Genomic DNA, 24,628 nt, shown 5'->3' with positions numbered 1-24,628 from the left:
AACTATAATAGCAATAGTAAATGTAACAGTAAGAGACTGCATTGATGCATTGCATTCGGATCTATTAGGCTTCTCTCTGGTCTATTTGGGCTCGTGTCTGGGAACAAATTGTTCTCTCTGCCTCTTGATGGATTTCTCCCTGATGACACAATCAGATCAGGTTTATGAGATGTCCTTCCTTTGCTGCATATAAATAACACATGTCCAATACGACTTCACAGTAATAACTCACCCAGATGGATGACTTTGGGGAACTCCACATGGCCGCTCCTCCCGTACTTGTTGATACAGCAGACACGGAGGCGGTAGTTGCCTTCGCACGGTACGCTGTCACCGGTGACCTCTGCTGAGGTGGCGCTTTCTGAGGTGAAACACTTGTGCCACTCCTGGGAGCCCACCTCCTGCCTCTCCACCACAAAGATGGAGCGGGTGGTGGGCGGGCCGGCCGGAGCGCCGGCCGGAGTGCCGGGCGCCCAGGTGAGGAGGGCGCTGTTGGGGCGCTCCACGTCCATTTTGACTCCCATGGGACAGATAGGGGGGCTGTGTCTTGCAGCTGGATAAAACATGAATGGGGAGAGAGGAAAGGATGAATGACGGCAGAGTGGTTATGGTTAGAGAAGACATCCAGTCACCAAACAGTCACAGGCTCAAACCTCAAGGCAGCCAAAGTGTTACCAGTTTCAACAAATTCGACTGTTTTTCCCAAGGTAATGGAACTTGTTTTGGGACATTTACTTGGTAAAGGTAAAAGTTTTGTGTTAGGTTTGCATTGTCTTTGTTGTTGTTATGATATTTCATTATGATTTCATATGTAGCAAATTAAATTTATTGAAGCCAGCAAGATTATCTGCCAGTGTAGTGAGATAATTTGAGTAAAAATATCGTAAAATAAGTTGATAGGCCTGGAAATAAGTTAAAATCTCCGTTTTTCAGTGAAGGCGAACATGCTGTCAACTTGAAGTGGGTAAATATCATTATCATAAAAAAGCGACTATTTCCTTGTGCAATTTAGAAAATCAGTATCTTCAATTCTAAAATTCAAAGCAGCCATCAATTGATGGTTCTTGGCCTTTATAGGGTTAACCACCATTTGTGCTGCAAGTGTACGTTTGGCCAAAACAGTAAGCTAAATGCCTAAAATATAAAATTTAATATGACTATTTCAGCTGGATAACACTGCTCTGTCAGAGTAAAGTTGTAAAGATTCAACTGAGGACACATAACTCCAATAACTCTGTTGCAGTTGCCATACACTATAATACTAGCAACACATTTAAGCTCAGAGAACAAGCTAAGGATATTGCAAACCTGCAAACCATAGACATGCATACTAACTAGACACTTACCTTTCACCTTGAGGCGTGATGAAGTCTTGGATCGTCCCACAACGAAGGTCAGCACCCCCGAGTCATGATGGGCCACGTTGACGAAGACCAGGATGTGAGTTTTACCAAAAGACTTGAGGATGGTGTGGTGAGTCTCGTGCAGCATCAAGCCGTCTTTGAACCAATGGACCTCCATGTCGTCCTCCTCCACCTCCACACAGAATGTGGCGTTCTCACCCTCCAACACCTCCAGCTTGCGGGGAAGTTTACGCAGAATTGTGCCTGAGGATAGAAAAAAATGTCACCAACACAAGGGTTGCAGGTTCGAAACGCCGTGTTACCATTCGGCTTGGTCGGACGTCCATACAGGCACAATTGGCCGTGTCTGTGGTTGGGAAGCCAGATTAAGGGCATGTGTCCTGGTCGCTGCACTAGTGCCTCCTCTGGTCGTTTGGAGGGGAGGGGAACTGGGGGTATTAGCGTGATCCTCCCATGCACTATGTCCTGCCAGTGAAACTCCTCGCTGTGGCTGGCGACTGCACATGTATCAGAGGAAGCATGTGCTAGTCAAAGATTGTGGAAGAGATGGCTTGAGAGACTAGTCACGCACTGTCACCACAAAATGTTCTAAGAATTGTTAACTTAACGTTACTGAAAATCAAAGCTTGGCATTTAACTAGGCAACATGTCCATATTTTGTTCACCTGTTATACGTTAGCCTTCTTGTTTTTGTTTCAAAGTGTCAAAGACAGCAGCCTCACTGTTCGTTTAGCTAACTGTAGCGCTAACATTAGCATTTTCTTTTAACTTAGGCCTACTGCTTGTTACTGGAGAGTACAAGTCATCACTTGTAACTTCAGCTAACTAACAGCCGAGTCTCTTGGAACGGCCAGGGACTATTATGACAAATAAAAGCCTGGCTGGCCAAATTGGGCTGGGTCACAAAATTCTTTGCAGTTATCATGAACGCAGCAACTTCCGTCACTCGAGAAAAGAGAGCTCCGCTCACGTGCATATAGGTTTGCGCTTGCGCATAATATGGCCTAGTGCTTCTCGGTAGCAGCGTTGTGTAAAAATGTAAATGTGTAACATAAAGCCACAAAGATAAGTGGATAACATACAACATAATGTAGCTTTCAAACACAGGCCTCAGGTCCTGTTCTTCATAGTAGAAATGATTGGAAGATGAATGTACTGGATAATGCAGGGGCACTTTGACTGCAGTCCTCTCTCCACTTCATTGATTTGATAATAAAGAAATTTATTTAGCAGAAATTGCAGTTGTAAGCATAAAGGTATCATCATTGAAAAAAGTGATTATTATCAATGATGTCTCTGAATTAGTCATCACATCATTTTCTGTACTTTTAGCTTTTTTTTTAACATCTTCAAATATGTGATCTGGCCCAACCACTTCCTCTGGATGAAATGTAGGCTAATGTTTTTCTCTTATAGTAGGCTATAGCCAGATAAAAGTAGCATATCAAACCAACTGTTAGAGGCACCAGAATACAGGAAATGACATCTACTCTGTTAAAAATAAATCTGCTGGAGGACCCACAGACCCTCGTTAGATTGTCCCATTGATTGATACATTTGATATGAAAATAGGTGAGTAAACTTTTTGCCTCATTTCAAAGAGGTGGGTAAACTGCATTGTGTTTACCACTACGCCCCTGGTCCCAGCCACATTTTCAATGCTTCATATGCCCATGACTGACCATTTCACAACTTCACAAAGTCTAATAGAGCGTACCTTTAACCGACAGCTCTGCAATGCTCTTCCCTCCGTCTGGCATCTCACACAGGTAGACTCCATCGTCGTCTGTCCCCACGTCGTGGATGGTGAGTCTTCGTCTGGTTCCTTTCTGCTCCATCCCGTATTTATTGTTGGGCATCAGCCTCTGGTCCTCCAGGTACCAGGCTGCTGGGAGCGACTCGTCTGGCACCTCACACTCCAGCACGGCCACGTCCCTCTCCCTCACCTCCAGGTCCTTTAACGGACGCCTAAACCGCACTGATGGCCCTGGAGATCAAAAGAGGATACAGGACAGTATTAGGGGTGGACTATATTTCATAGTTAACGTTTGCAGCAGGGGTGTCAAACGCATTTTAGTTCACGGGCCACCTGCGACCCAATTTGGTCTCAAGTGGGCCAGGCAAAGAAAATCAATGCATAATAGCTTTTTATTTCACCTTTATTTTACCAGGAAAATTACTTGAGATCCAAGATCTCTTTTTCGAGTAAGACCTGGACCTAGCTAGGCCAGTATCATCTATCAAACAAATGATCAAATCTACTGTCTGTAACTGTGCATTATAATTGAGCAAAGCAATTTTCTTCAAGGTTGATGAAAATAGTTGACCATTTAGTGATGAATACAGAAACGTGAATTTTAACTTGCTCCTGAAACCTGGTACCTCTGGATTGAAGGACTTCTCAGTTAAATTTTCACACTTTGCAAAGTCATCCTGTGGGCCCGGATTGGAACCTCTGGTGGGCCAGTTCTGGCTCCCGGGCCGTATGTTTGACACCGCTGGTTTACAGTAACAAGACCAATTTTTGTACCATTATTACCCCTTTATTTTATCCCTGAATGTCCTTAATTTATCCACCCATTATCCATGACCTAAAAACAACATAGTATTTAAAAAGTAAGGTTAATTTCATGGGGATTTATTCATGGGTTGATTTGTACACATTTTCCTGTTTGCAAAGAGCTTTCTCCTCTGCTAGCTGTCTGTTAACTGCACTTTCCTCCAGAAATCAGTGGGTGAGTTTATTTAGGCTAGATTTCCTCTGTCTGTAAATCATTGTTTGTTTAGGCTAGATTTTTCTCTGTCTGTAAATCAGAGAGAAACTATAGCGGAAGTTTGCTAATTGCTCTCACCTGACCTCAGGTAAGCAGCCGTGGTGAACGACCAAGTGATTGGGTAGGTGGAGCTTAGAGCTACACTATTGTAACGTTCCTGGTAACTCATGAGGCAGAGGCTTCTTGTTGGTACAAGGTTCTTTATTCTCCGTTAGTCAGATTACAACTCTCAGCGGTTGTCACGCTCATAATTAGCAACCTTCCCTTCTAGCAGTGTGTGGAGACTGACGCGCATGCTCAGGCCTCCCCGGAAGTATCCCCACAGCATAGTGTTCCCCAATACAACACTCCCACACATCAGTTCCTATCTGTAGTTAAGACACTACCAATGCTCACCCCTGTATGTGTAATGCTGATACGCTACATACTCCCCGCCCAACAATAAGGTCAACGCCCACGTTGATACCACATCACACACCCCCTTGTACCAAACACACCCAACATCTTTTTTTAACAACTTCTTTGTTTTTTCAACCACATTTTATGTTGCAATCTCAGACTTTCCCACATCTCCTCCCCCACAATATCTCATGTCATGCACATCCTTTACTTTCTGTTACAGCATTTCAACATTTCAACATTTCAACATTTCCAACCACCATCTCCTTTTTTTTTTTTTTTTTTTTTTTTTTTTTTTAATACAACTCAAAGTTGTTCAAGTGTCCTGGAGCCCTTGGCTCTCTCCGTGGCCGTGTTAGTCTCTGTGAATCTGCCTGCGGGGCTGATCCCACCTGCAGTGTCTCTGGGCCTTCAAGTCCCTGAGTGGGGGCCGCCCGGTCATGGCCGGACGCCCCTCTCTGTGGAAACAGAGTGCTTCTTTCAGCCTGTCTAGGTGAAACCGCCGGGCGGCCGAGATCTGGGGGAAAGGTGCACCCCCCCCGGTATGGGGCCAACCTGTCTCGGTGGAGTACCTTCTTGCCACCAAGTGGCATCTGCACTCGGTACACCACCTCCCCCATTCTCTCCATGACCCTGCATGGGCCTGTCCAGTGACAGTCCAGTTTAGGGCTACGTCCTTTTTTTCTCCGGGGTGACCAACTCCCCCCCCTGGAAATGGTTTCCTTTTGCCCTCACATCATAGTTCCTTTTTTGTTTCATGCCTGCTTTCTCTAGCTGGTCCCGAGCGAAGTTGTGAGCGGACTCTAATCGATCTTGTAGCCTCCTGGCGTACTCTCGCCCCGGGGGAGCGTCCAGTGCATCTGGTGGCTTTCCGAACGCCATTTCTGCTGGTGTCCGCAGTTCTCGACCTAACATGAGCAGGGCGGGTGTGCAGGAGGTGGACTCTTGTGTGGCAGATCTGTAGGCCATGAGGATGAGAGGCAGGTGCGTGTCCCAGTCCTTCTGGTGCTCCTCCGTGAGGATGGCCAACTGCTTTTTCAGCGTTCGATTGAATCTTTCTACAAGGCCATCGCTCTGGGGGTGCAATGCTGTGGTCCGTGTCTTTTTAATGTTCAGTTTCTCGCACATGGTGGCGAACACTCGTGACTCAAAGTTTCTCCCTTGGTCACTGTGTAGGGTCTCTGGTGCTCCGAACCTACTGAACATGCCGGTTACTAGTGCGTCGACCACCGTCCCCGCCTCCTGGTCGGGCAGTGCGTACGCCTCTGGCCATTTTGTGAAATAGTCCATGGCGACCAGGACGTATCGATTACCACTGTCTGAGCGTGGGAAAGGTCCCATCACGTCTACTGCTACCCTCTCCATGGGGGCTCCTGCTGCTAGCTGTTGGAGCGGGGCGCGAGACTGGTCTAACGGGCCTTTGTACGCTGCGCAGAGGTCGCAGCGTCGACAGAAGTCCTGTACGTCTCTCCCCATCCTCCCCCAATAAAAGCCTTGTCTGATGCGACGGAGGGTTTTGCTCACCCCAAAGTGCCCAGCCCCTACAGTTCCATGGCAGCTCCTGCACACCTCCTCCCTCAGCGTCGTCGGCACTACTTTCCGCCACTTATGTTCTCCTGTCGCTGGCTCCTTCCAGGACTTCATCAGCACTCCGCTACTCAATCTCAGGGTGTCGAACCCTGCCCACAGCCCTTTGGTTGTGTCGGTGGCCCCTGCCACCTCTTCTCAGGGCGGCTTCTGGCCCTCTTCTACCCATTGCAGTACTGGCGACAGCTCCCTGTCGTTTTCTTGGTGGCCCCTCCAATCTGCTGCCTCTGCCATCCGCAGCGTCTTGCACACTGGTCCATCCCCCGTGTGGTTAGGGCAGATCCTAGCTTCCTCTTGGAGCTCTCTCTCTCTTCCTTCTCTCTTTTCGCAGTACGTACACCCTCTCTCTGCGCAGGGTCGTCGTGACAGGGCGTCTGCGTTGACGTGGCGCGCCCCTGCCCTGTGTTCTATCGTGAAGTTGTAGTCTGCCATTTTCTCTAACCAGCGGCACACCTGCCCCTCCGGCTCTCGGAAGGACCACAGCCACTGCAGCGCCGAGTGGTCGGTCCGTATGGTGAACCGCGGCTGTCCCAGGAGGTAATATCTAAAGTGTCGTAGTGCTTCTACTACGGCGAGGAGCTCCCGGCGGGTGACGCAGTAGTTACGTTCTGCTTTATCGAACGTCTTGCTGTAGTACGCCACCACCCGCTCCCCGTCCGGCCCCGCCTGGGACAGCACGGCCCCCATTACCCCCGTTGCTGGCATCAGTGTCTAGTAGGAACGGCAGGGCGGGGTCTGGTGCTCTAAGCACCGGAGACTCGGTCAGCGCTTTCTTGAGGGCTTTAAAGGCTAGGTGGCATTCTGTCGTCCAGTGGAAGTCTGCGTTCTTCTCTTTTAGCCTGAACAGTGGTTCCGCTATTTTAGAAAACCCGTTTACGAATTTCCTGTAGTATGCGGCTAGCCCTACGAAGCTCTCGAGTTCGCCTTTGTTTCTGGGGGTGGGCCACTCCATGACCGCCTGAGTCTTCTCTTCCAGGGTGCGAATGCCCCCCGCGCCGATGCCATGCCCTAAGAACTCCACCCTCCTCTTCAGGAAGTGGCACTTTTCTGGGTGTAACTTTAGACCCGCCTCTGCTATCTTCTGCAGGACTTTTCGTAACGCCCCCACTGCTGCCTGGAACGTGCCCCCGTGTGTCAAGATGTCATCTAAATACACGACGCATTCGGATCGGGGAATGTCTCCCAGCAGCTTCTCCATTAACCTCTCGAACGTTGCTGGTGCGTTGCACAGCCCGAAACTGAGTACTCGAAACTGCCACAGCCCCTTCTCTGTGCGGAAGGCGGTCTTTTGTTTGGCATCGTCGCGGAGGGGCACCTGCCAGTACCCGCTACGGAGGTCTAGGGATGAGAACCAGGATGACTCTCCCGCGGCGTCTAACAGTTCCTCGATGATGGGCATCGGGTATGCGTCTTTTTTTGTCACTTTGTTCAGCCCCCTATAGTCTACACAAAATCGCATTTTGGGGCTATTTTTCTTTCTCACCAGCACTACCCCTGACGCCCACGGGCTGTCTGATGGCTCAATGATCCCCGCCCGCAGCATGTTCTCTACAGCTTCGTTCGCTATCTCTCTCCTCGCTGCTGGGACCCGACGGGGATATGACCTGACGGGTCGCGCCCCCTCAGTGTCTATTTCGTGTTCCACCAGGTGGGTACAGCCTAGCTCATCATCCGACATGGCGAAAATGTCTTTATATTCCTCTAGTACCCTCCACAGTTCATCGCTCTGCTGGGGTTCTAACCCTTCGCTCTGGCGTTGGTGCAATCCCCTGAGCATCTCTAACCTCTCTCTCTCCCCCTCTGCCTGTTGCGCTGGCTGAGGGCAAGTGTTTGGAGGTGGGCTAGGGGCGGGGCTTTGTGGAGGGGCTTGGTCTGTTGGTTGGGGCTCATGCACTACGGTGACGCGATATACAGTGATGTTATTTACATTAGCTCTCTCCTCTGGAACGGTGGGAGGGTGGCCCATCTGGACTACTGGCCCCCCTGCAAATGTCAATGTGCTTTTTCCTAGGTCTACTGTGCATTTGTTTAGCGTTAAGTAGTCTTCCCCCAGGATGCAGGGTCCCGTCATTTCTACCACCCACACCGGAAAGTCCACTGTCTGTCCCCCCACTGTTATCATTACGTGTCCCCTCCCCCTCATTGGCATCAACTCACCGGATACTGTTCTTAGCAGTTATGCTGCTGGCTGCTCCAGGCGCGTCCCCTCGGGCATCATGTTGACGTTCACCAGCGTTGCCGTACACCCCGTGTCCACCAGGGCGGCGCAGTATCTCCCCTGTAGGTAGACTGGAACATGGCAGCCGTTCATCGCTCGCGGCCCGCTCTGCATGTTGACAGCTCCGGCGATGTCGTCTACTTCGGGGCCCGGCGGAGCCCCACCTCCCCGTTGCTGTCGGTGGGCTCCTTCCTGCGATGACGTGGCTACGGGGACTGTGGCATCGTAGACCCGTCTCGTCCCATCTGGATGGGCCCTGTGCCGTTTCCCTGGTTCCACGCTCTCCGGCGGCAGTCTGCTTCCCGATGCCCGGGGCGTCCACATCCCCAGCAGATCATGCTCCCTCTGGCCCAGCTGTTGTTCCGCTGGGTGGGCTGCCGAGCGGGGTTGGGCTGCAGGGTCGCTCTGCGGAGCAGTTGTTCTGTCAGCTGTTGTACTGACTCGGACAGTTCTTTCACCCTGTTGCCTTGCTCTTTCACCATGTTGCTTTGCTCTGCCAAGGCCGTCTTCCACGCTGGCTCTTCTTGTAGCTGGCTCTCCGCTGCCATTCTCACCACTGGGGCGGCCTCCATTATGCCGCTGCTCTTGTCCCAGCCTTCTACTGTCTCTATCTCCAGCGCCAACCCCAGCGCTGCTCCCAGTGTTTTCGGGTGTCCCAGCGTTACCTTCTGGCTTAGACTCCGTGGCTCGATGGCCTGGACAAAGTAGCTAAGGGCTAACCCATCCAGCGCCTCCGTCGGTAGCTGGCTGTATGCGCGCCGGCTGAGAGTCTCAATGTCCGTTGCCAGTGCACGCAGCGACTCACCCTGCCGTCTGCGTCTGTTACACAGTTCCGCGGCTACGATGGCCTGCTCTTCACATCGGCCGAAGCGTCTCCGCAGGACCCCCATCACCACATCCAAGTCCTTTGTATCAGCTATTGCCGACACGCACGCCGTGGCCTCGCCCTCGAGGGCCATCACGAGATGGCTGGCTCTCTCCCTTCTCGTCCAGCCATTCCATTCTGCAGCCTCCTCAAACTGCTTGCAGTATGCCTCCCACTCGCCTTTACCGTTGAATTTTGGCGGGGTGATTTCCTTTCTTCCTCGCCGCCCGCTGTCCTTTGTCGCCTCGACCCGTGTCCCGTCTTTGTCCTCGGCCCGCAGGCTAGCTCCGCTGGGCTGTGGCACAGCCTCCATGGCTACAGCGGCAATGTCAACCCGCTCGATCTTCACCCTCACCGGCCCCGGTTCCTCCGCTCCTTCTCCCGCCTCGCTAGCTTGCCTGCTAGCTCCCTTGAGCCGCGGGATAGCTTCCGTGGCTACGGTGATAGCGCTGTCTAGTCCGGATTTTATCTTCACCAACCCCAGGCTTTCTGCTGTTTTTCCCGCTTGGCTCTCTGTGGTAGCGGCTGCGTCTACCCAGACATCTTCCTCTTCGGACGCCTGGTAGTCTGCTCCGGCTCTTGCCTTTCCCGCCTCTCGATTGAGTCGTTTGCGCTCTTTCTTCAGGAACTTGTTAACCATTTCGCCGAATCTGGAGGCAATATTCACCGTTTAAACTTCTGACGCCAGTGTAACGTTCCTGGTAACTCATGAGGCAGAGGCTTCTTGTTGGTACAAGGTTCTTTATTCTCCGTTAGTCAGATTACAACTCTCAGCGGTTGTCACGCTCATAATTAGCAACCTTCCCTTCTAGCAGTGTGTGGAGACTGACGCGCATGCTCAGTCCTCCCCGGAAGTATCCCCACAGCATAGTGTTCCCCAATACAACACTCCCACACATCAGTTCCTATCTGTAGTTAAGACACTACCAATGCTCACCCCTGTATGTGTAATGCTGATACGCTACACTATATTAGTCTGCAGTTGAGAGGACTTTTGCAGTACATATTTTCCTGTTGGCAAAGAGCTTTCTCCTCTGCTAGCTGTCTGTTAACTGCACTTTCTTCCAGAAATCAGTGGGTGAGTTTATTTAGGCTAGATTTTCTCTGTTTTTAAATCATTGTTTGTTTAGGCTAGATTTTTCTCTGTCTGTAAATCAGAGAGAAACTATAGAGGAAGTTTGCCAATTGCTCTCACCTGACCTCAGGTAAGCAGTCGTGGTGAACGACCAAGTGATTGGGTAGGTGGAGCTTAGAGCCCCTGTTGAACGAGTATTTCTTTGTATAGTCAGTCTAAAGCGGCAGCTGTAAGCGGCATGAAGCCTCAGGGCACGAGTCTTTGTGCCCCGAGTCCATCGAGGGTAGGCCAGAGAATAGGGCTTTGTGTTACTTCTCTTTTACTAACTACCTACTCTTCTACCCATGTGTCTTTTCCCCATCCCCGTTGTTACATCAGCCCATAGACGCGGTAGATATCGCAGCTTCAGATGTAGTAACCCATGTAATTGTTCCTACCCAAAATGCACAAGTAATCCCTTTACTATTACTGCAGGACTCTGGAACTGTCAGTCAGCTGTTAAGAAAACTGAGACCATCCCAGCTCATGCTCGATCTCGAGCCCTCCACTTTCTAGCTCTCACAGAGACCTGGATCATACCTGAGAATACTGCTACTCCAGCCGCACTCTCCGTGGCTTACTCTTTCTCCCACACCCCCAGACCCTCTGGGCGTGGTGGAGGCACTGGTCTCCTCATTTCACCAAAATGGACCTACACTCATCTCTCTCATCTCTCTATATCCTCTTTTGAGTCCCATGCAGTTGCTGTTTCCCTACCTGTCAAGCTCAACATTGTGGTGATCTACCGCCCGGGTAACTTCCTTGATGAGATGGATACCCTCCTCTCTGTCTTTCCTCCACTCATTCTTCTGGGTGACTTCAACATCCAGGCGGTAACCCTGCAATCCCCCCTCTTCCTTAACTTCTTCTCATCCTTCGATCTCTCCCTCTCTCTATCTCCACCCACTCATAAGGCAGGGAACCTAATTGACCTGGTTTTCACCCGATCCTGCTGCACTTCCAACCTCACTGTCACTCGTCTCCCTGTATCCGACCATCACTTTATAACAACCCCTTCCCATCTCCCTCCCCAAACCCTTCCCAGCTCCCACACATACTATCACCACCCGCCGCAACCTAAAAACTCTCTCACCGACAGCCCTCTCCTCGGCTGTCCTGGCCCTGCTCCCTTCAGCTGAGCAGTTCTCTCTCCTATCCACCCAGGAGGTTTCCACTACTCTTTTATCCTCTCTTTCCTCTGCTCTTGACTCTCTCTGCCCTCTCACCTCAAAACCTCCTCGATCCTCTCCCCCTGCTCCTTGGTTGTCAGAATCTCTGCGATCTCATCGAACAGAGCTTCGGGCAGCTGAGAGGAAATGGAGAAAAACACAGAACGCCAGGGATCTCTCTGCTTACCACCTGATCCACTCTAACTTTACATCTGCTGTCTCAACAGCAAAAACCTCCTTCATTTCTGAAATCCAGTCCTCTGCCTCCAACCCCAGCAAACTATTTTCCACCTTTTCCTCTCTCCTCAACCCTCCCTCACCTCCCCCACCATCCTCCCTCTCTGCTGATGATTTTGTAACCTTCTTTGCTAAGAAGGTAGATGACATCAGCTCTTCCTTCCCCCCTCCAGTCAATAGCTGCAATACTCCCAACTCCAACTCTCTGACCCCTGCTACAGGGCTTACCTCCTTCTCTCCCCTCTCCCCCGAAGAGGTCCTTAAGCTTGTCATGTCAAACCATGCCACCTTCTGCCCCCTTGATCCTATCCCTTCCTCTCTTCTCCAATCCATCTCCACTGATATAATCTCCCTTCCTCACTACCCTTATCAACTCCTCTCTATCCTCTGGTCTTGTGCCAGCTCCTCTAAAGACTGCTAGAGTCAAGCCACAGCTTAAGAAACCCTCCTTGGACCCTACTGCCATCCAGAACTACCGTCATGTCTCTCTTCACTCATTCATTTCCAAAACCCTTGAACGGGCTGCTTCCGAACAACTTTCTCTCTATCTCTCCCAGAATGGAACTGGATCCTCTACAATCTGGCTTCAAGGCTTCTCACTCTACTGAGACCGCTCTCCTTTCAGTCACTGAGGCCCTACACACTGCTAAGGCCTCATCCCTCTCCTCTGTCCTTGTCCTCCTTGACTTGTCTGCAGCTTTTGATACAGTGAATCACCAGATTCTTCTCTCTACTCTCTCTGATCTAGGCATCTCAGGATCTGCACTCTCCTGGTTTGCCTCCTATCTCTCTAACCGCTCATACCAGGTTCTATGGCGAGGATCCCTATCCAGATCCTGTACTCTTAGCACAGGTGTGCCCCAGGGCGCAGTCCTGGGCCCCTTGCTATTCCTTCTCTATATCAGATCTCTGGGCCATGTGATCTCATCTCATGGCTTCTCTTACCACTGCTATGCTGATGACACTCAGCTCTACCTCTCTTTCCCTCCCTCAGACACCCAAATCGAGGCACGTATCGCTGCATGCCTCAAAGACATTGGTGCTTGGATGTCTGCCCACCATCTCAAGCTGAATCTTGGGAAAACAGAGCTACTCTTCCTCCCCGGGAAAGATTGTCCCCTCACTGACCTTTCCATCTCCATTGACAACACTACCGTGTTTCCCTCTCAAACAGCTAAGAACCTTGGAGTGATCCTCGACAATCAGCTGTCCAACTCAGCCTACATCGCAGCAACTGCCCGCTCCTGCAGGTTCTCCCTGTACAACATCTGCAAAATCCGTCCGTTTCTCACAAGGGAAGCGACACAACTCCTGGTCCAGGCACTTGTCATCTCTCGCCTGGACTGCTGCAGTGTTCTTCTGGCTGGGCTACCTGCTGCAGCCATCCGACCGCTTCAGCTCATTCAGAACGCTGCAGCCCGACTGGTATTCAACCAACCCAAATTCTCTCATGTCACTCCCCTCTTCCGGGACCTTCACTGGCTTCCCATCTCGGCACGCATTCAATTCAAAACACTGGTTCTGGCCTACAGGGCAGTACACCAGACAGCCCCTCGGTACTTACAATCTATGGTCAGGCTCCAAATCTCTCACCGTTCCCTCCGCTCCTCCACCAGCGCAGGACGCCTCGTCCCTCCTTCACTACGGGGGCTCAAAAGTCGCTCATCCCGTTCGCGACTCTTCTCGTCCCTGGCACCTCAATGGTGGAACGAGCTTCCACCTTTGGTCAGGATGGCCGAATCACTGCCGATCTTTCGGAAAAGACTAAAGACACACCTTTTCAGGCTCCATCTGGGCCCTTCTTGATCTAACTTATCATCCCAGACAGTCCCCAAATCCACCAAACTAACATGTCTCAACGACTACCGGCCCATAGCTCTCACATCTGTTGCAATGAAATCATTTGAACATCTGGTCCTGGACTACCTCAAATCACTCACATCATCTCAACTCGACCCACACCAATTTGCCTACCATGCCAACAGGTCAGTAGAAGATGCCATCAGCCTAGCATTACACCACACATTTCAACACCTAGAAACCACCAACACTATTCATCGACTTTAGCTCAGTTTTCAACACTATCTCCCCCCACAAACTATTCTTTAAACTGCAAGACATGAACATACACCCGGCCATAAATTACTGGATCCTAGACTTCCTCAGCAACAGAATCCAAACAGTCAAAATACACAACCAGATGTCCCACCCCCTGACCCTCAGCACTGGCGCCCCCCAGGGGTGCGTCCTTTCCTCCTGATTCTTCTCCCTCTTCACTAATCAACTCACCTCCCTGGACAACTCAGTAAAAATGTACAAATACACAGACGACACCACCATCCTCGGCCTCATCATAAATAATAACGAATCAGCATACAGAGGAGAAGTAGAGAGAGTTGCAACATGGTGCTCGATCAACAACCTCCTGCTCAACACCTCCAAAACCACCGAAATAGCCATAGACTTCAGGACTGCAAAAATGACCCAAACTCCCACTGACAATATCCGACCAACCCATAACCCTCACAGACTCTTTCAAATTTCTCGGAACCCACATTAGCAATAACCTCAAATGGGACCACAACATCACCACCATCACCAAGAAAGCACATCAACGACTATACTTCCTCAGGCAACTTACTCTACTCCGCCATCATTCAAAGCATCATCACCTCATCCATCATTGTCTGGTACGGTTCAGCTGATCAAATCTCCAAATCCAAATTACAGCGCATTATTAACAAAGCAGCAAAAATCATTGGTTGTGACCTCCCCACCCTGGACTCCATATACACCTCCCGAACCATCACCCGTGCCTGTAAGATCATTAAGGACCCCTCCCACCCAGCCCACCCCCTGTTCCAGCCCCTACCCTCAAGGAGACGCTACAGATAAATTCCAACCAAAACCACCCGCTTCTTTCCCACAGCCATACGGACTCTGAACTCCCTCAGCACCCCTCTCCCTCTCCCCCCTCCCCCCTCCCCCCTCACCCTAACTATACGTCTGTTGGTCTTGTATCCTGTATTTATGTATTTATTGTTGGAAGTGGGAATGGTGTAACTGTCTAATTGTCCAAATGTATCAATGTCCTGTTTCCATGTTATGTCAGAGCTACAACATCATGTACTAAAACTAAATACCACCAACCTGGTTGCGTGGCAATAAAAGTATCTGAATCTGAACTTCTTTCTCTCTCTTAAAAAAAAAAAAAAAAAAACTATCTTGTACCACTGTTCCTTCAGAAGTTGTAGTTATCATAGACTGTGCTACATAGTTGATTGCTCTATTGCTGACAAAAAGGTGTTATTGTAAGTCGCTTTGGATAAAAGCATCTGCCAAATGACGTAATGTAATGTAATGTAATGTAATGTGAGACAATAGTAATTACATTAAGGGATTTTTCATGCCTTTTTTGCATGCTTTAAAGGATTATTAATGTGTTATTAATGTGTAAAGTTTAATTTTACATTAAATTAGAAAGTAAGGAAAGTAAACAGTCAAAAATTATGGGTTGTTTAAAAAGGGTTTGATGGAGTCTCCATTAATAACTCTGTTAATTAAGTTGAATGGGATTTTTTTTTTCTTCTAAGATTTCCCCCCTGTTTTCTCCCCAATTGTACTTGGCCAATTCCCTGTCCCGGTTGTTGCTCCCCCCGATCTGGGAAGAGTTGTAGACTAGTACATGCTTCCTCTGATACATGTGCAGTCGCCAGCTGCTTCTTTTCACCTGACAGCGAGGAGTTTCACCGGCAGGACATAGCATGTGGGAGATTCACGCTATTCCCCCCAACCAGTTCCCCTCCCCCCGAACAGGCGCCCCGACCGACCAGAGGAGGCACTAGTGCAGCAACCAGGACACATAGCCTTAATCCGACTTCCCACCTGAAGACACGGCCAATTATGCCTGTATTGAGCCTGACCAAGACGGAGGTAACACGGGGGCTCGAACCTGCAACCCTCGTGTTGGTAGGCTAGGCAGGGAATCACTACACTACTCGGACGTCCCTTACGGCGATTTTCCATAAATTAAAGGAGAATTTCTGTTTTTTTTTAACCTGGAGCCCTCTCCTCACATTAATTATTATCTGACGACTCACCCAGTGTTCTCCGCAGCGATTTGGACCGTCGTAGGCGTTGTTGTGATTGACAGCATTATGTTTTGGTTTGTTATCAAAGTTACTATCTTAAGATCTTTGCTCAGAAAATACTTGTAAGGTTTGTAAGGAATCTGTGTTTTTTAAATGCTGACAGATTAGTGCACCCCCCCCCCAATAAAATGGACATTTTATAACAAAACCATTTAATTTGAACTCTGCACATTAGACTAATCTTTTTTTAAGCAGGGCTCAGTTGCTATAATACCACTGGCAACAAAACTGACATATCTAATATCTCCAGCTGGCAAAGTGCAGGACTGTATCAGAAAGCTATGTGACCCCAGAATTATCCACCCATGAGAGGATTAGGAGAACATAATTACCAAATTAAAAGGTGATGCAGTGCTTTTCTTATGGGCGTGCATTTCCACAGTGTGTGCACAGCAACTAGCAATGACAAGTGCAGCTTATGACCTAAAGCTTTATCTATGTGGTTGGTAGTATCCATTCATTAATACAGCATCCCTTATTTCTTACAAGTTTATGAGATGATAATGCACTTTGTGTGTTTTTGTTTTGACAATTTAGGATTATATGGAGATAGGACAACAGGTTCAAATCAATTCAATAACTTGAAACAACTAAAGCTTTTTAGTAATTAACAGTATGGGGAATTAGTAACACAATTAAAAACATAAATCAGAATAATTTGGATTCTTGTATCGTTGTATGGATTTAGGATGTGGGGTAAACAGGAAGGAAGCAACACCTACCTTTGACAGACAGGTGAACGGCGCTGAGAGTGTGTCCCAGAGCGTTTGATGCGGCGCAGACGTACAGCCCGGTGTCCTGCACCTTGCTATACAGAACCTTCAGGGTGTAGTACCCCTCTCGGTCCTCAAATATCAGATGGCGCCTCCCCGGCTCGAGTGGCACGCCGTCTTTCTTCCAGATGATCTCGGGCTTCGGCTTCCCCGTCACGAAGCAGCGAAACTTGGCATGTTTTCCCTCCGCCACCGCAAACTTCTTCACTTTCGCTGCGTTGACGGGCGGCTCCTCCACGTACCTTGCCAAACTGTGTCTCCCGCCCTTGTGCTTCGGCGACCATTGGCTGTTGGTGTGATTGTTAGCAGACATCTTGCCCTCCTCTCGCTCGGGGACGGGCTCGACGAGGAGGACGGCGCCGGCCAGGGCCTCGCCGTGGCAGTTGATGGCCTTGCAGGTGTAGACGCCTTTGTCGGGCATGCGCGTGCGGAAGATCTTGAGCTGGAACCAGCCGCCATCCTGGCTGCTCACGCTGAAATGAGCGCTCTCAAAGATGTCGTTCAGCTTCTTGCCGTCTTTCTCCCAGAGCACCTCGGGCAGCGGCGTGCCCCAGAGTTTGCAGGAGAAAGCGGCGTCTTCGCCCCGATCCACGCGCAGCGAGAGCGGCTTGATGAGGAAACGCGGCCTATCGTCCGACGTCAGGTCGATCTCCTCTTGCTTATCCCTGATCTCCTCCCGCTCGCCATTCAGCTGCTCTCCAAACTTCCCATTTTGCAGTTCCCTGTTTTGTTGCACTTTGGAGTAGCCGTTCACATGTCTTAAATCTCCATTTTCTTGCACTGGTTGCTTCATGCCATTGACCCCTGTTTGCATTTGTCCCTCCTCCTGTTGTTGGGCCTCCCCTTCCACTTTGAGGGAGGCTGCTGCGCAGGTTTCTCCGACACTATTTCTGGCCTTGCAGATGTACTGGCCAGCATCCTGCGGGGAAACTCCAGTAATGGTAAGTATGTAAGCTTTCCCCTCCTCGGAGAGCTTGAAGCGTCCCTCAGACAGGATCTGGACATTTTTACGTTCCCAGACCACATCTGGACGGGGGTCCCCACCGATTTGACACTTCAGAGTGGCGTCTGTGCCACACTGTGCCACTACGGGCCGGGGGTAGCCCAGTACACGAGGAGCTCCTCCAAAAATGTCCATAATGACGTCAGCTTCTCTGTGTTTTGAAGAATGAAGACAGATCTTCTGTAGTGGCGTCTCTTCCAAATGTCCCACTTATCTCGGATGTACTGTAGCAACTGTAAGGCAAGAAAAAATGTATAGATTTCAGTGGAAGCAGTAAAGGCTCAAACATTTGAAACATCTCAACTCAATACTTATTTTCCACTGGAACAAATAATAACTTTAAATCGACATACTACAGAATGTTCAAAAGTCCAAAAGGCTTGCCAGCCACAAACAAATCACTACTTACAGAATAAAAAGAATGCCAAGAAAACCTCTACATTATATTATTCGTTGAGTGTTTTCTTTTCTTTTCTTGGCTTGACTGTTGCAATACATTGGCCCCTGCATGTCACTGTATCCCCCTGTTTACAACTCACGCAGCTGACGGAGTGTGTTGTAAGATGGACCGTCTCATTTGGGGAACAACATAGATGTGTTTTTTTAAAGGCACTCTTTTACCATCAGGTATCTGACTGATGTAATCTAATACAGAGGAGGGATTGTATTAGCCAGTTTCAAATGATTCAAATGAGCTTTCTCTTAGCTGTCAGCTACCAAAGCTAAACTTGGTGAACATGCTGGTCTAGTAAACAGAGTTTGGAGCAAATGTAAAGCACTCTCAGTTGTTTCACAGCTGGTGCTGTAACTCATTGAAGAGTGTATTTATAAAGTAGTCTGCCCAAAAAAAGCCTCTGGAGGCCATGTGTCAGATAGCACACAAACTCTGCCACAGCACACCTGCAGTCAAAAACGAGGGCAAAATTGACCCAGAAATGTTTGCTACATGCATGACTGCTGCGTCCTTCCTGATGGATGTTCTTGAAAAATTATTTTCACAGAGGAGAAACTATTGTAAGTCGCTTCGGATAAAAGCGTCTACTAAATGACGTCATGTAATGTAAAGAGAAAGCAAATCTTGAAATTCCTACTGCATTGTTTTCACATTGTCTACAGCTTAGAGGTTTAGCAACAACTTAAACTATGCAGTATCTAAAGCTGACTTAATTTTCCATGATGTTATTGGTTCGCTCATGGAGCAGCCATGGCAAAGGCCCATCTCCCATTTGTTTCACTGTCAACGTCCTTCTTTTGGCATCAAGAATCCTTGGCATCCTTCAACATGACGCACCACACTATCACAGATGATACACTTCCTCTAAGTAGAGCAGATCATATAATCAGATGGCAGCTCATCATGTCTTGACTAGAATCTAACCTTTCAGGCAGTGTGCAAACCTTAAATCAACTTTTGACCTGCAAAAACAATGAAAACATACTGTGTTGGCACATAGTAATTCATTCTACTCCATGATGGATGGATGTAAAGGATCAGTGCCAAGGGAAACATCCAGTAAGAGGAAACAAGCATCTGCAACTTCACCCTTTTCTAATTGTATCCAGTAGAATTACACTAATCAGAAACTTCAAAGGCTAAACTTACCACTCCTGTGTATCCAGTTCACTTTAAAACATTCGGACACTATTGTTGAAATTACTTGAAAAGGATATCCTCAAAAAACTCAAGTGGAGATCGACCCCCGTCTCTTCAGCCGAGATTCAATTTAGAATGACCTTTGACCCCCCCTTTTAAAGTTTGACGCTCCTCTCGAAGGGTTTTCCGCAAGATCTTTCAAAAATACTGGTCACTTAAAGTCAAAGTGAGTGAGAAAAATCTAAATCTTCCATTCAATTCAAAACGAGCACAACTTCTTGGTTGTGGCCCCTCGGTTTAGCTTTAGTTTGCAGGTGGCAGAGAGGGAAATGACCACACTCACTCAGTCCGAGTGCTTGGATTATGCGTCAGCCAGTCCAGTGGTGCCTTGATATCGTCATTGTCCAACGGCAAAGAGGCAGAGAGAGATAGAGAGAGAGAGAGAGAGAGAGGTGAGAATGGGGGTAGGGGGGCATTAAATGCTTTCGCAGCTGCTGCCACTGCAAGCTGACCTTAAAAATAGCAGCAGCTTGGATGACAGTGGGGCAGACAAAGTTAGGCACTCCATTCACAGAGCGTGGCCAGCTAAAGATAGAGGAGGAGGCCAGGCGAGCTCTGCGCTGGATCACTCAGCTTAACAGATATCCTGACTTCAACCTCGGAAGAGCTCTGCGCTGGAGCACTCAGCTTAACAGATCCTGACTTCAACCTCGGAAGAGAAAGACGCGTCGCCCCCAAGCTCCTTGAGTCATGATGATGCAGTCATGAAGCCACAGAAAACCAGTATATTGGTGTTTCTAGTGACACAGTGCTACTATGTCCATGGTTGAATTATAATATTTAGATCATGAGTTCAAATCTCAGTTTCACTTGAAATGTATAATTACTAGTAAGTAAGTAAGTAAGGCTTTATTTATATAGCACCTTTTAAAACACAAGGTTACAAAGTGCTTCACATATAAACCAAGTAACATTATGAAAACAACATAATACAATACAGAGATAAAAGCGACAATGAATAAAGAAACAAGCCAGAAAGAAATGGATAAAACAAGAGATAAAAATCTATAAGAAGGCAAGCCTGTAGAGGTGGGTTTTTAGGGAACGTTTAAAACAGCTCAAAGAAACAGCAGACCTAACAGAAAGGGGGAGTTGATTCCAAAGGGTAGGGGCTAAAACGGTAAAAGCACGGTCACCTTTTGTCCTATAGTTGGAGGAGGGGATGGATAAAAGACGAGAGTTTGAAGAGCGGAGTGGACATGAAGAGGAGTAAGGGACAATGAGTTCTGAGATGTAACTGGGCAAGGTCATGTTGGGCCTTGTAGGCAAACAGAAGGATTTTAAACTGTATTCTAAATTTGACAGGGAGCCAGTGGAGAGAAGCAAGAATGGGAGTAATATGGGATCTACGGCTGGTTCTGGTTAATAGTCTGGCTGCTGCATTCTGAATAAATTGTAAGCGGTTTAGTGCAGATTGATTGAGACATGAGTAGAGTGAGTTGCAGTAATCAAACCTGGAGAAAATAAATGTGTGGATGAGGCGTTCAAGGTCTGAGGGGGATAGAATGTGTCTGATTTTTGTAATATTTCTAAGTTGAAGGAAACAGGACTGGACAAGTGCGGTGATGTGCTGGTCGAAGTTTAAATGCTGGTCAAAAATGACTCCAAGATTCTTGGCGGATAAGTTGATATTTGACTGTAATGGGCCAATGAAATGATTGACTTCAGTAGCAAAGTTATCAGGACCAATGAGGATGACTTCAGTTTTATCGGGATTAAGATGGAGGAAATTACTGGACATCCAATCTTTAATGGAGGCTAGGCAGTCATGGAGGGCAGAGAGTTGATTGAGGTCATTAGGTTTGGCAGAGAAATAAATCTGTGTATCATCAGCATAACAGTGGTATGAGATGTTGGGAAAACAGCTGAGTAATAGTCCCAGAGGGAGCATATATAAACCAAACAGAATTGGTCCAAGGACCGACCCCTGGGGGACCCCGCACCGCAGGAGGACAAAAAATGACACATGATTGTTAAAACCCACATTAAAAGATCGATTAGAGAGGTAGGAGTGGAACCAATTCAGGGCTGTATCTGAGATGCCGACCCAATTTTGAAGTCTGCCGAGAAGGATTGTATGGTCAATGGTGTCAAATGCAGCTGTTAGGTCAAGTAAAATCAAGATGGAATGTTCACCTTTATCGGCATGCATGAGTAAATCATTAGTGACCCGAAGTAGTGCAGTCTCTGTAGGCTACTGTGCCTTTGACGGAAGCCAGATTGAAATTTATCGAAAATGTTGTGACCTTAGACCAAATGTAGAAGTTGATCAGCTACTACTTTCTCTATGACTTTAGACAAAAAGGGTAACTTTGAGATTGGTCTGTAGTTTTCCAGCTTGGAGGGGTCGAGCGAGGATTTTTTGAGGAGTGGGTGAATAATGGCTGTTTTAAAGTAATCAGGAACAGAACCAGAAGTGAGAGAGAGGTTGATGATTGAGAGTAAACTAGGAGCCAAAACAGGGAGGACAGATTTTAGAAATTTTGTTGGAACTGTATTGCAGGGACTGGAGGAGGGTTGCATATGGGATATGATGTCTGAGAGGGACTACTAGTGGAATACCCGTCCCTGTATGACTGGCCATTCAGTCAGGCCTCACTCACAGAGGGTTTTCGTAGTCCACTTCACTGGCTGATTACAACTCCGCTCACCTGTGGGCTCCTCAACTCTGGAGCAACTGTGGGCTCCTCCACTCTTGACCGCCTGTGGGCTCCTCCACTCTGCAGCTCTCCATGGTGCTGAACCTGTCTTGAGTAATTTTGGCCACTAATTAGCTTTGGTCAGCCCTAATTACCTAATTAAAAAATGCAGCTCCATTGGGTCACCCGCAGGAGTGCTCTTTACACTTCCTGAAAGATTCAGCGCGATCACACATGAAATGGCATAGCTGTGGCTGAACACAATTTTGCTCACACCCTCACAGACAGACAGACAGATCAGACAGACAGACAGACAGACAGACACTTTGCATTCTTATTATAGGATTAGCCATGTCAACTGATTGCTGTTTTGAACTGTAGAGTGGACATATTTCTGATTTCAAAATGTCCCTCCATAACCCTTCCTCAATTCACTTTTTATAGAAACCAGTGTTAAATTCTTAAAATCACATGAGAAAAGAGTTATATTTACCCCCTTCAAGTGAAGCTTGTTAGCCTTCTTTTCGACCCCCAAAATCCACTGGCCCTTCTAGTGTTTACGTTCAAATTAATATACTTTTAACAACAACTAATATGCAGCTCCCATTTACTACCAAAAGTCACGCATGCCAATGCTATCTTGTGCTTTTGCTAATCCCTCAGAAAAAAGCAACTTTGTACAAAGTTTGTAGCCATACTGGAAATTCAACAGAGAAGGCATCTTTCAACACATAAGTAAGCCAGCCACACTCTCTATAATGTATGGGACACTGACAAGGGAAAGATTATAGAAGTGCTGTGCAGCACAAGCCCATTATGATCTGGCACATGACTTCGTCACCATCAGGGGTCAGGAGTCTGCTTCAGTGTTTCAGCCGCGTTTCACAGAAGTGGGATGCAAAGAACTGCTGTCACGGCCTCTAAATAGCTTACAGCCATCGGCTTTCCAGGTTGGGCTTTGTCATGCAAACCATCTGACAGGGGTCTAAAAAAGGGAGCTGTAGAATTCAAACCAATGGAAAAACAAACATATCCACGCCCATGTATGATGCAGGCAGTCCTTAGGCCAATCAGTAATAAGATGCATCATTGCCCAATTTAATCCAAATTGGTGGTGTAGTAGTTATGGCCTCGCAGAGTTTAAAATGTTGACCTACATCGCCCCCATCAGCTCAATCAGTGGAATTTTTTCCAAAAGCCCAAAGGTACCAACATGCATTACCCCTCTCTCCATTTGAGTTTTAAAGGTGTAGTAAGTTTCAAGTTGTGCCTCCATCAGGCCAATCAGTTTTTAAACACCAGAACACACAGCCAAAAAGCATAATCTCCAAGTTTTGTCAAAATTACACCTGCAATGAGGTCTCGGGGTAGTGTAGCGGTAAATTCCCTGCCTACCAACACGAGGGTCACAGGTTCGCGCCCCCGTGTTACCTCTGGCTTGGTCGGGCATCCATACAGGCACGATTGGCTGTTTCTGAAGGTGGGAAGCCGGATTAGGGGTATGTGTCCTGGTCGCTGCACTAGCGCCTCGTCTGGTCGGTCAGGGCGCCTGTTCAGGGTGGAACGGAACTGGTGGGAATAGCGTAATCCTCCCACGTGCTACGTCCTGCCGATGAAGCTTCCCACTGTCAGGTGAAAAGAAGTGGCTGGCAACTGCATGTGTCGGAGGAAGCATGGTGCTAGTCTACGGCTCTCCCAAGATCGGCAGAGGGGGTGGAGCAGCGACTGGGGCAGCAGGGGGAAATTGGTCAACTACAATTGAGGAGAAAATGGGGGGAAATCAGAAAAAAACACACACCTGAGATATCATATTTGAGTACAAAATTTGAAGATGCAAATTTAATAAAAAAAAGTGGTGTCAGAGATATCATCGTGTTTGACAGACAAACAGACGTAGCCCAATCCATGACAATCACATTATGTGGTGAGCAACGGTTTCCCGCTGTGACAGAGCTGAATCCGGTGTTGACATGCGTCTCTGCATTCTCAGACGATCGCTCGCTTCGCTATCACTGCATTGGAGTGGTTGAGATGGCCAAAGCACTGATACACACAAACTGCAAACTGTCGTCATACTAGATATTTGGCCTTCAGCAAGGTCGCACAGCTTTCGATCCGTTTGTTTCATTAGGATGACAGCTGCCGACTGACAGCACTTGACATGCTGGCTCAAAATCCTTTGCAGCATAATAATAGTTTTATATGCATGATCTGAGGTCCTTACTTTTGGCACAGCAGCTGTTGGAGCCTACATTGATTTTGATAATTTAGAGTTGTCCTCCAAAATGTTAAAATCCCAGAAAACCGTAGGCGGAGTTTGACTTTTAGCTTTGGGGGGCCATTTCTGCAGAATCAGTCGCAAAAAATTGTCCGTTTTCCATTTGAAATTTGGAGGAATATCAAATTTTAAGGCTGGCATCATCATGGTCTCTCTCCCTCTTTGTCGGCGAAACATTTTGTTTTTTTTGCCGTTTGAAATCAAATTTAGAGGTATTATTATTGTACAATAATTACAACAATTATCTCTGAATAATAAAGTATTATTAATAATAATAATAATAATAATAAAAAAATAAAAATAATAATAGGCTGCTACTACTACTACTACTAATAAAGTAATTATTATTGTTAATGTTGTTTTATTATTGTTTGTGTTATTACATACATTATTATATTCGAGT

General features: G+C 47.8%; 1 protein-coding gene across 1 annotated transcript in view; it reads right to left on the bottom strand.

The window, feature by feature from the left end:
- The window catches only part of obsl1a (obscurin like cytoskeletal adaptor 1a), a gene marked incomplete at both ends in the record, with an annotated part of 41,537 nt that extends 23,748 nt beyond the window's left edge, over positions 1 to 17,789 (bottom strand). Inside the window, 4 exons of the mRNA XM_083633092.1 lie at positions 233 to 553; positions 1,347 to 1,607; positions 3,082 to 3,351; positions 16,601 to 17,789. Coding sequence (XP_083489218.1) covers positions 233 to 553; positions 1,347 to 1,607; positions 3,082 to 3,351; positions 16,601 to 17,789 — 2,041 coding nt within the window. The remainder of the gene's footprint in view (positions 1 to 232; positions 554 to 1,346; positions 1,608 to 3,081; positions 3,352 to 16,600) is intronic.
- Positions 17,790 to 24,628: the final 6,839 nt, after the last annotated feature.

The sequence above is a fragment of the Poromitra crassiceps genome (genome assembly GCF_964638095.1).
Source record: "Poromitra crassiceps genome assembly, chromosome: 3".
NCBI lineage: Eukaryota > Metazoa > Chordata > Actinopteri > Beryciformes > Melamphaidae > Poromitra > Poromitra crassiceps.
The sequence above is the reverse complement of the archived record's forward strand: the minus strand, read 5'-3'. Positions and strand labels throughout refer to the sequence as shown.